General features: G+C 41.4%; 1 protein-coding gene across 3 annotated transcripts in view; it reads left to right on the top strand.

Annotated features, from left to right (window-relative positions):
• hacl1 (2-hydroxyacyl-CoA lyase 1) overlaps window positions 1–10,251 on the top strand; it is a 147,618-nt gene extending 137,367 nt beyond the window's left edge. For all 3 annotated transcript variants that reach the window (XM_068011713.1, XM_068011706.1, XM_068011697.1), the window contains 2 exons: window positions 8,309–8,495; window positions 9,633–10,251. In XM_068011713.1, coding sequence (XP_067867814.1) covers window positions 8,309–8,495; window positions 9,633–9,665 — 220 coding nt within the window. In that variant the 3' untranslated portion in view covers window positions 9,666–10,251. The remainder of the gene's footprint in view (window positions 1–8,308; window positions 8,496–9,632) is intronic.
• Window positions 10,252–12,124: the final 1,873 nt, after the last annotated feature.

Here is a 12,124-nt window from a genome sequence, read left to right as displayed (position 1 = left end):
CTCCAACCATTTTCCTCTGACACGATTGAAACACGTACTGGAACTTTGGGAATTAATTTTGCATCTGACTTCAAATTGAAAACGTTGAGTAACTTAAGCCAAGTAGTCTCAGATCCTGAAACATGGCATGTTTTCTGTTACTAAAGTGTTATACGCTATAAAATTGTAGAAGGAATGATTACCTGTTATTTTTGGCTGGAGTTTTCAATAAGTGGGCATCACTGCCAGACCAATCGCACAAGCACTTTTACCTCAGTCACCTATATTTTCAACAAAAATGTTCGAGATGATCTTATTTGCCAGCCGCTCGTTTCTACTCTGATAAATGGGCAGCTGGCTGACAAAAATCAGGAGGGTGGACCTCGGCCGCCCTTTGAATCTGAGGCAGGTTTTAGGTGGGCCTGTAAATGGCCCACTGTACGTCTGCCTGTTTGCAGAAGAGGCTGTTTAAATATGCAAATTAGGGTCCTGCACCATTGTAGAACCCTGATTGCAATTTTGTAGTAAAAATGGAAGAGCATGCACCGTGAACACTCCATCCACTTTTACTACACAATGAGCAGCCTAAGCAGCAGCCCTTAAAGAGAGTGCTGCACTGCAAAAGGGCACCAAATTACTTTATATTTTTGTGAGGCCAGGAGGAGCAGGAATGCTTCTCCTGTCTCCACCAGAATACTGCAGCTTGCCCTTGCCTCCCTCTAGGATCGACTCACTTCGAACCCCAGCCACAGCCTGTCTTGCTGACAGATTTCCTGCCCTCCCAAAGCAGGCAAGCTGCACTAGAGCACCTGTTTGGTGCTATAGCTCACCAACTGCATTCAAATGAGGGCCAAACCTGAAAATAGTTTGGGCCTTCAGGCACAAGCTTCATCCTGGGTGTATGGCCACTCCACTGATTTCACACCCATTTTGGGCAGCTCGTATTAAATTCTGCCCTCTCCAGTTGCTTTCTAAAACAGATGCCTTAAGTTCATATGAGTTCCAAAGAATCTAGTCTGTTTTATTGAAAAACTGCTTGTGATATTGTTTAACATAATTTATTCATGCTTTATTATACCACTGCACTTTTTTTTTATATTCATTCATGGGATGTGGGCGTCACTGGCCAGGCCAGCATTTATTGTCCATCCCTAATTTACCTTGAGAAGGTGGTGGTGAGCTGCCTTCTTGAACCACTGAAGTCCATGTGGGGTAGGTTTACCCACAGTGCTGTTGGGAAGGGAGTTCCAGGATTTTGTCCCAGCGACAGTGAAGGAACGGCGATATAGTTCCAAGTCAGGATGGTGTGTGACTTGGAGGGGAACTTGCAGGTGGTGGTGTTCCCCTGTATTTGCTGCCCTTGTCCTTCTAGTTGGTAGAGGTCGCGGGTTTGGAAGGTGCCGTCTAAGGATCCTTGGTGCATTGCTGCAGTGCATCTTGTAGATGGTACACACTGCTGCCACTGTGCGTCGGTGGTAGTGGGAGTGAATGTTTGTAGATGGGGTGCCAATCAAGCGGGCTGCTTTGTCCTGGATGGTGTTACCCGCCTCAGGATTCCTAGCCTCTGACCTGTTCTTGTAGCCACGGTATTTATATGGCTATTCCGGTTCAGTTTCTGGTCAATGGTAACCCCTAGGATGTTGATAGTGGGGGATTCAGCGATGGTAATGCTGTTGAATGTCAAGGGGAGATGGTCAGATTCTCTCTTGTTGGAGATGGTCATTGCCTGGCACTTGTGTGGCGTGAATGTTACTTGCCACTTATCTTACACTTTTATCAAAAGAAAAAGTGTAATAGTATTTTGATGAGCAGAATTATGTTTTTCAAAATATTGCTGCAGTGACATTATCATGTCTTCTGGATTGATTTTCCTATTTTGTCTGGTGCAGTCAGTACTAAAGGTGCAGCTTCATTACCTAAGATCCAGTGCAGATCTCCTATAGCATTGCTGCTGGTAAATTATATGCTACATTGGAGCAGAGTGCCGCTCAGCTGTGTTCAGAATGCCTATCGGCAGAGCATGCTCACAGTTACCTGACAGCCTGAGCAGGAGCTCCAGCCCATTTCAAGAGCCAAACTACATTTGCATAGAGCTGGTGGACTGTGAGCAGCAAAGGAGCAGGCTGGAGCCCACGGGCTCCACACTGGAAGATCAGTGCAGAGGGAGGGTCCATTCTTGAGAGGGGGTAACACGTCTTTGAACGTGTTGTCGCCTTCCAAATCTATTCCCATCTTTCCTGGAACTCCATGTTTGAATCCTTCCAATCAGGTTTCTGCCCTGTTACAGTACCAAAACAGCTCTTATCAAAGTCACAAATAACATCCTATGTGACTGTGACAAAGGTTAACTTTCCCTCCTTGTCCTTCTTGACCTGTCTGCAGCCTTTGACATGGTTGACCACACCGTCCTCCTCCAACACCTCTCCACTGTCTTTCAGCTGGGTGGGATTGATCTTACCTGGTTCCATTCTTATCGATCTAATCATAGCCAGAGTATCACTTGCAATGGGGTCTTTTCCTGCTCCTGCACTATTACCTCTGGTATCTCCCAAGGATCTATCCTTGGCCCCTTCCTGCTTCTCATCTACATGCTGCCCTTTGGCAACGTCATCTGAAAGCACAGCATTATTTTTCACATGTACGCTGACGACACCCAGGTCTACCTCATCACCACCTCCCTCTACTCCTCCACTGTTGCTAAATTACCAGATTGGTTATCCGGCATCTGGTACTGGATGAGCAGAAATTTCTTCCAATTAACTAATGAGAAGACTGACGCCATTGTGTTTGGCTCCCGCTCCAAACTCTGTTCCCTAGCTACAGACTCCATCCTTCTCCGCAGCAAAAATCTGAGATTAAACCAATCTATTCTCAACCTTGGTGTCACATTTGACCCCAAGATGAGCTTCTGGTCATATATTTGTGCCATCACTAAGACTGCCTATTTCCACCTCTGTAACATTGCCCAACTTCGCCCCCGTCTCAGCTCATCTGCTGCTGAAATCCTCATTCATGCTTTCGTTACCTCCAGACTTGAATATTCCAACATACTCCTGGCCAATCTCCCACATTCTACCCTCCATAAACTTGAGATCATCCAAAACTCTGCTGCCTGTGTCTTAACTCGCACCAAGAGCCGTTCCCCTATCAGCCCTGTGCTCACTGGCCTATATTGGATCCGGTCGGGCAATGTCTTGATTTTAAAATTTTTATCCTTGTTTTCAATTCCCTCCATGGCTTCGCCCCTCCCTATATCTGCAATTTCCTCCAGCCCTCAACCTATTGAGTGTAGTAATTCCTCCTCATCTCAGTCCTGAATGATTGGCCCCTTATCCTGAGACTGTGTCCCCCTATTACAGATTCCCTGACCAGCGGGAACAATCTCTCATCTTCTATCCTTTCAAGCCCTTTCAGGATCTTCTATATCTCAATTAGATCACCTCTTATTCATCTAAACTCCAGAGAATATAGGCCCAATTTACCCAGTTCTCATCTTAGGACAACCCCCTCATCCCAGGGACCAATTTAGTAAATCTTCGCTGCATTGCCTCCAGAAAAGTATATCTTTTCTTAAATGTGGAGACCAAAACTGCACACACTATTCACCAAAGCCCTGTACAAATTTAGTGAGACTTCTTTATTCCTGTACTCCAAACCCCTTGCAATGAAGGGCAACACGCCATTTGCCTTCTTACTAGCCTGCTGCACCTGCATGTTAACTTTGTGTGTTCCTTGTACGAGTATCCCCAAATCTCTCTGAACATCAACACTTAATAGTTTCACACTTTAAAAAAAAATTCTGCTTTTGTATTTTTACGACCAAAGTGACCAGCTTCACACTTCCATACATTATGCTCCAATTTCCATCTTGTTGCGCACTCACTGGGCCTGCCTATATCTCTTTGCAGCCTCTTTACATTCTCTTCGCAGCTTACCTTTCCACCGAGCTTTGTATCGTCAGCAAACTTAGATACATTACTCTCTGTCTCTTCATCCAAGTCATTAATATAGAGTGTAAATAGCTGAGGCCCCAGCACTGATCCTTGTGGCACCCCACTATTCACTGCCTGCCAACTTGAAAATGCCCCATTTATGCCCACTCTCTGCTTCCTGTCTGTTAATCCTCTATCCATGCTAATATATTACCCCCAACACCGTCTTGCTTATTAATCGTTTGTGTGGCATTTATCGGATGCCTTTTGAAAATCCAGGTATACTATATCTACTGGTTCCCCTTTATCTACCCTACTAGTTACATCCTTAAAACACTCTAATAAATTTGTCAAACAGGATCTCCCTTTCGTAAAACTATGCTGACTTGTCTTAATCATACCATGCTTTTCCAAGTGCAATGTTAAGACTTCTTTCATAATAGTTTCCATAATCTTCCCAACGACTGATGTTAGGCTAACTGGCCTGTAGTTCCCTGTTTTCTCTCTTCTCCTTGAAAAGCGGTGTAACAGTTGCCAACTTATAATCTGATATGCCCATTCCTGAATCTGAGGAATTCTGGAAAATCATAGCCAGCGCATCCACTATCTCTGCAGCTATCTCTTTTAGAATCGTATGATGTAGGCCATCTGGTCCCAGGCACTTGCCAGATTTTATTCCCTCAGGTTTCTGCAATACTTTTTCTTGGCTGATATCAATATCCTTAATTTCTTCACTTTTTAGCCCATAGGTTACTGCCTATTTCTGGTATGGAAGTTGTGTCTTCTACTGTGAAGACAGATACAAAATATTTGTTCAATGCCTCTGCCTCATTCCCCATGATGATTTCTCCTGTCTCTACCTCTAAGGGACCAATGTCTACTTTAGCTACTCTCTTCCTTTTTATGTACTTATAAAAGATCTTACAATCTGTTTTTATATTCCTGGCTAGTTTACTCTCATTCAATTTTTTCCCTTTTTATCAACTTTTTGGTGGCCCTTAGCTGGTTTCTAAAACACTCCCAATCCTCAGACTAGCTACTTTTTGCAACATTGTAAGCCTCTTCTTTTAGTCTAATATTCTCCTTAACTTCCTGAGTGAGCTACAGATGGGTCTTTCTTGACAGGTTTTTGTTTTTGAACGGAATGTAATTTTATTAAACCCTTTGAATTGTTTCTTTAAATGTTTCCCACTGTTCATTTACCACCATGCCTTCCAGTCTATTTACCCTATTAACCTTAGCCAGTTTTCTCCTCATACCTTCGTAATTGGCTTTGTTTAAGTTTAAGATTCTTGTTTGTGATTGAATGGCAAGACCAGCATTTGTTGCCCATCCCTAATTGCCCTTGTTAGGCCATTTCAGAGGGCATTTAAGAGTCAACCACATTGCTGTGGGTCTGGAGTCACATGCAGGCCAGACAGGTAAGGATGGCAGATTTCCTTCCTTAAAGGACATTAGTGAACCAAATGAGTTTTGACGACAATTGAGAGTAATTTTCATGGCACCTTTAGTGAAACCAGCTTTCTATTCCAGATTTTTATTAATTAATTGAATTTATTTTCCAGTAGCTGCCATGATGGGATTTGAACCCATGTCAATAGGCTGGGCCTCTGGCTTATTAGTTCAGTGACATTACCACTACACCACCGTCTCTCCGTTTATTTAATAATGGTCCTGTGAAGTGCCTTGGTGCTACATAAATATAAGTTGTTGTTGTGGTGCATTTTCATCTTCGCCCCTCCCTATTTCTGTAAACTTCTTCAGCTTTCCTACAAATCAAGAGCTCTAGCCTCCTGTGCATCCCCACTCCCTTCGCCCCACCATTGTGGCCATGCATTTAGCTATCTAGGTCTTATGCTCTGGATTTCCCTCCTTAAAGCTCTCCACCTCCCTCTCCTGCTTTAAAGCCCTCTTTAAAACCTAGCTCTTTGACTAAGCTTCTATTCATCCCTTCTAATATCTCCATTTGTTTGCCATCAGTTTCTGTTTATTTGTTCTGTGAAGCGCTTTGGGACGTTTTTAAGCCGCTCTCTCAGTTGTTCTGAAAGAATACAAAATTGTTATGAAAGAATACAATTTTGGTCAATCAAAATGACAAAATACAGAAAGACACGATTTTCCGGTGGGTACAAATGGAGCTGCAGCTGATACTACAAGAGCAGCAGGTGTTAAAGAATAGTGACACTGCATCATTGAAGGATTTCACATTGCATGTTAAGAGGCCAATAGGAGAACAAGACCCGCATTGTCAGTGTCAGTTTTGATTCAATCATTTGTATAGAAAACAAACATTTGAAATCAATGACCTCTTTTGGTCTGGGACATGAGCGGGTATTTGTACAACCAGTTTTAATGAATGATGGGCCAAGGCATTGAATGTTAGATTTTCATTCAGAGGGTATAAATCTCAGTTCTGTTTATTAGTATGACTTGTTTTTAGGAGGTGCAGTCTATTCTTTGCCTTGCTGTTCGATGATGTGCCCTTTTGCTAATGAAGCTAGTATTCCAGGTCACTAACATTGCAGTGGTTGCTAATTTCTCTTCTCTGTACCCGCAGCTGAGCTTTCCATGGCTGTCTCTCTTTGTTCCCTAATACATAAATAATCTTGATAACATACTAGTATTTTGCTTTAGCCATTTTATAGATTTTCTAACATTTTGGGTTAAATGTTTTAAATTCCACTCCTTTTTTGGGATGTTGGTACAATTTATACCTCAAATGATGAGTTAAAGGCTGTTAGCTTTATTTCTAAATTGATGATTGTCCCTGAGTGTTAGTATTCCTTTCACCTGTATTTTTAACAGCTGTCTAATAAAATCAATTATCCTCCCATATGACTGGGCTCGATTCAAATGCAAATCTCTGCATGAGCATGGACCGATTTTAGACACTTTCTACCACCTGTTTATGATGCATTGTGAGTGTGATCAGGCCTCTTTTAAGACCTGCTTTCTCCCTTCACTAGCATGGAGCTAATTGTAGGAGGGAATAGTGTTAAAATATATATTGTTCTGCTGCTGTACTTGGTAAAAATGAAATATAGGCAGAAATGTATCTTCATAAATAATATTTTCAGATTGGGTCCACATTATGCGAATGGCAGAAGCGTCATATTCTAAAAAATTTTGGAGTACAATAAATGCAAAATTTGGAAAAGCTTGGGGAGTAAATCTATATTTCATTTTTCTTGTGTATACTTTAAGAAAAGTCCGGCGTTGGCAGGATCTCTTCAGATGTTTCCTACTTGAGAATGCAAGATTATAAGGAAAGAGTAAGGAAGCGGAAATAATTTTGGATAGCTCTAGCAAAGAGTTGGCACAGGGTCTAATGGTCATTTTGTGCCATAACCTTCAATGATTCCTTGCCTTCATTTTTTTGACTTCTTCAAAATATTCAATCAAATTGGTAAGATACAATCTTTTTTAGAAACTGTGTTGGGTGCTGCTGGTGTGGCATTCTCTGTCTAAGTGATTATATAATGCATTTCTAATTATTCCCTCAAGCATATTACTGATGTCAAGCTAATAGGCCTATAGTTACCAGGTTCTGCCATGAGTTCTTTTTGAAAATTGGAGCTATATTAGACTCCTTCCAGTCTGAGGGGAGTCCCTGGCTCCAGTGAGCCATTGAAGGTAAAGGCAATGGATTCACATAGCTCCGGTCTCATTTCCCTAAGGACCTGATGTATATCATCTGGGCTAGCAACCTGATTTTATTTAAAGGTTCCTATTCTTTCTAAAATAATATCCTCATCTATTTTAACATTAACACTTTTATTTACTGCACCATTTAATGCTCTCAGTTGTCTATGTGTAGACACGATGCAAAATACTCATTTAGTATCTCTGTCATATCTTGAGAGTCCCGTCTAACCTGTCCTTGAGCATCTTTCAATGACCAATACAATTTTTGTCAGTCCTTTAACTTTTAAACGTAGCTGAAAAAGCTTTTTCCATTGCTGACACAGTTGTCCATGATCCTCTTTTCCGTTAACCTTGTAGCTGATCTGATAGCAACCTTCATTATTTTTCAACTGTTTTTGGTATTTATTGTTATGTATTATGTACTTTCACTTTCTAGGAAATTTTGTTTACATCTTATTTGTCATTGTACCTGACTGAGGCAACAGAACATTGGTGCAATATTGCTTAACATGCTTTTTCAAAAATGTCATTATCTAAACATTGATTGCCCATATTACTGATGTGACAATTATCTTATGGATATTTTAAAGTAAAAATTGATAGCATTTCACTTAATAGGTGAAATGTGAATTTTGAAACCAGCATGATTTGTTTAAATCTGAACCAAATGACATAACCAAATGAAAGAATGACATAGTTGTTTTTCTTCTTTGGTAAACATATTCAGTACCATGTTTCCTCAATTTTTTCAGGGCTCCGCCCATTTCCCTCCTGCCCAATGCTCACTATGAGCAGGTCATGTCTGCATTTGGTGGAAAAGGTTATTTTGTACAGACACCACAGGAGCTGCAAAAGGCACTTGCTGCTTGTTTGGCAGACAAAAAAATGCCATCACTTATCAATGTGATGATTGATCCATCATCTGACAGAAAGAAACAAGTAAGTGTATATGGAGTAATGTATTTTTTCTACAAATAATGATTTTGAAGTCCAGTAATTGTTATGTAGGTAGTTGAAGCAGCCATTGTTTTTTTTTGTCGGGTTGGGAGAAAGGTTGAAAAAGCCTGATTCTGTTGTGTGAATTAACACATCCGTAGTTCAGCACAGTAATCGCTGTTGTTGTGTTTAGAGTGACGTCCTGCAGAGATAATTATAGTCTTTATCATGAATCTGTTAGATTAGGTTTGTATGGGGGAGAGGGGTTCCAGTTATACAGCAAGTTCGTGCATGACAGAGTTGTTAGACTTAGGATTCTCTCAAGATTACCCACACAGTGAATTTTCAACTGTCAGCAAGCTGTCTGGGGAAGATGCATAATAGAGATCAGGTGCAGGGAGGAAAAGTTAGTAAGCTACTCAACCCACCCACCTTTGAACTACTATTGCAAGAGAAGCATCGACAGGAACCCAAGAATTGGTTCTGTTTTGTCTGTTACCTCAGTTTCAGTTGGTGAATGTTATGGGGAGTCCAAAGAGAAGAAGAAATTGTAGAAGATGATTAGAAGTTACTGTTCTGTGAAACAATAAATTAATGTGTGGCCCTAGTGCATTAAGCAAGGCATGGAGCTTACACAAACAGGTGTGTGTGTGTGAGGGTTAGACCTCTTTGTGTAAGTTCACAATCATGGTTATGGTTTTTGGCGAAGGTAGAGAAGAAGTTGTTTTTGCTCTTACCGAGTTTATTTGATTTCTTGTGCATGCGCACATTGGCATGCAGGGGAAGATCATTACAGTTGCATTTTATCTCTTCGATCTAGGTAATTGTTGGAAACCTTGTTCAACTGCAGAGAGATTTGAATATGAGCAGTAATAATGCCGGTACACTTTTTTTCAGAAATCTGTTAAATACTTATCAGGATTAAATCATCGAAAACTGTTGAGAGATGTATTAATAGCACTACTTCATTTTTTATGGTAAGGAACGTGATGTTTCTTAAAGTAGGAGATCAGCAGGTGGCGCGAGAGGGAAATGACACGATAGCAGAATAAGCAGGTATCCTTCAGACAGGAAAGGATTAATGGGTCACATATTCCTTTACAACTCTCGACTTTATGTTCTTATGTTATTTGCTTTCAGGATTTCACTTGGCTGACTCGCTCCAATATGTGACCTGAATAATCGGCATAATCAAAGCAAAGTAAACCAGGCTGAGCTAACTGAAAAACTTGTGCTAGTGAGAGTCTGCAAATAAATTGAACTTGTGAAAAGAATCTAATTTGTAATTTCTCACGTGAATTCTGAATATGAAATTTTGTTGCTATTGGATGCTTATAATAAGTTTTTTTGAGTTCACTGTTAAGTTTGTCTACAGGGCAAAGTGAACTTTTTAATACTATTTTGAATATGATCCAGAATGCTTCTAAAGCATTTGAGTCGACTATATTCTTTTGTCTTGCCAAAGAGAAAGGTATGTTTAGCGTACTGGACGGTAGAGCTTATTCCATATGAACGGCAAGAAAGAAGCACAGATAATACTAGTCCACTGTTAAATTGTACAAATAAAATGCCACGATCATGGCCATCAACTACAACCAGAATGATCATGTACAATGCCTGTACCTACCAGTGCACAGATTTTATTTTTCTGTTAACCTCTGTTAGAAAATGAAAAATAAGCCTCTGTTTATATAATATCCCAGCATAATTTAGTAGGGAAGTTGTATTTTATTGAAATAAAAACAGAAGTACCTTTTTATTGAGGTTTCTGTCATTGCATTTTAAGTGTTTATAGTATAATTTATTTTAAGTATTGTAGTACATTCTGAGAAATTAAGTACAATTGCAATGTACTTTTATTAACTTCTCCTGCTGAAGATAGCAGGCATGAATATTTAATATCTATGTCAAAATGGCATTGCCTAGCGCTAGCTTCAAGTGTTTATACAACCCATAAAAGGAGGCCATCAGTCAAAACTGGGTCTTCTCTGTGCATGGTGTAAGAAACTGTAATATTCTTGACTAACTTGATTGGCATGCCATCCACCACCTTCAGCATTCACTCCCTCCATCATCGATACACAGTGGCAGCAGCGTGTACCATCTACAAGATATACTGCAACAACTCACCAAGGCTCCTTTGACAGCACCTTCCAAACCCCCAACCGCTGCCACCTAGAAGGACAAGGGCAGTAGATGTATGGACACACCACCACCTGCAAGTTCCCCTCCAAGATCCATGGGTTTTTCACGGCCTGCTGGGAACAGAGCAGGATTCCACGGGATCTTCGTGATGCCGTTACAAAAACAAAGGAGAAAAATTCGACTGCTCCAACTACCGTGGGATCACCCTCCTTTCTATTGCTAGGAAGCTCCTGGCTAGAATACTTCTGAACAGACTTGTGCCTACCATTGTGGAAGAAAACCTCTCAGAGAGTCAGTGAGTTTTCAGAGCAAACAGAGGCACCACAGACATGGTATTTGCACTCAGACAATTACATGAAAAGTGTCGTGAGCAAAACAAAGGCCCGTATGTCAATTTTGTAGACCTCACCATGGCATTCGACACTGTGAGCAGAGATGGACTTTGGAAAATCCTTGAAAAACTTGGATGCTCATCCAGGTTCCTGGCCTTGATGAAACAGTTTCATGAAAATCAGTACGGATAAGTCAAGCAAAACAGTGACCTCTCGAGTCCCTTCCGAATCTCCAATGGCGTGAAGCAGGGATGTCTGCTGGCCTCGACTTTATTCACCATCTTTTTCAGCATGATGCTGCAGCAGGCAACGGAAGACCTTAAGGAGAGAGTTTACGTACGCTTCCGGACTGATGGAGGCTATTTCAACCTTGGGCATCTTCAGGCTCTCACTAAGACACAAGAAAAACTCATCCGTGAACTTCTTTTTGCCAATGACTACACCCTCCTGACCCACAGTCAGTCAGTCCTGCAACGTATAAGAACACGTTTTTCCAAGGCGGCACAACTCTTTGGACTAAAAATCAGTTTAAAGAAAACTGAAGTCCTGTATCAGCCTGCACCCCAAGAAGAATATAGACTACCAAGCATTGTCATTGAGGGAACCGAGCTGAATGCTGTCAAGCAATTTACTTATTTGGGGAGCGTCATCACGTTTGATGCCACCATAGACAAGGGAGTGAACAATAGGCTTTCAAAAGCAAACAATACATTCAGCAGACTCTGCAAACAAGTGTGAAGCAACCACAGCCTCAGAGCACAGACCAAACTTAAAATATACAAAGCCATAGTCCTCACCACTCTTCTGTATGGCGTCGCGTCATGGGTTCTATATGCCATTGTGTATGCCTTCCAGAGCACTTCCATCAGCGCTGCCTCCGTAGCATCCTCAAGATCCGCTGGCAAGACTGCATCACAAACATTGAAGTCCTGGAAACAGCCAACATCACCAGCATCAGGGCCACCCTCCTGCAAAGCCAACTGCGTTGGGCTGATCATGTTGCCCAGATGGATGACAGTCGCCTGCCCAAGATTGTGTTGTATGGAGAACTGGCCACTGGAAAAATGAAGAGAGGGGCCCCACAAAAATGTTTCAAGGACTCCCTGAAAAAGTCCCTCTCTGTGTGCCACATCGGCCATCACCAGTTGGAAGCAC

Source organism: Heterodontus francisci, chromosome 2 (assembly GCF_036365525.1).
Source record: "Heterodontus francisci isolate sHetFra1 chromosome 2, sHetFra1.hap1, whole genome shotgun sequence".
Lineage (NCBI taxonomy): Eukaryota > Metazoa > Chordata > Chondrichthyes > Heterodontiformes > Heterodontidae > Heterodontus > Heterodontus francisci.
This window is presented reverse-complemented; position numbering and strand designations above follow the sequence as displayed.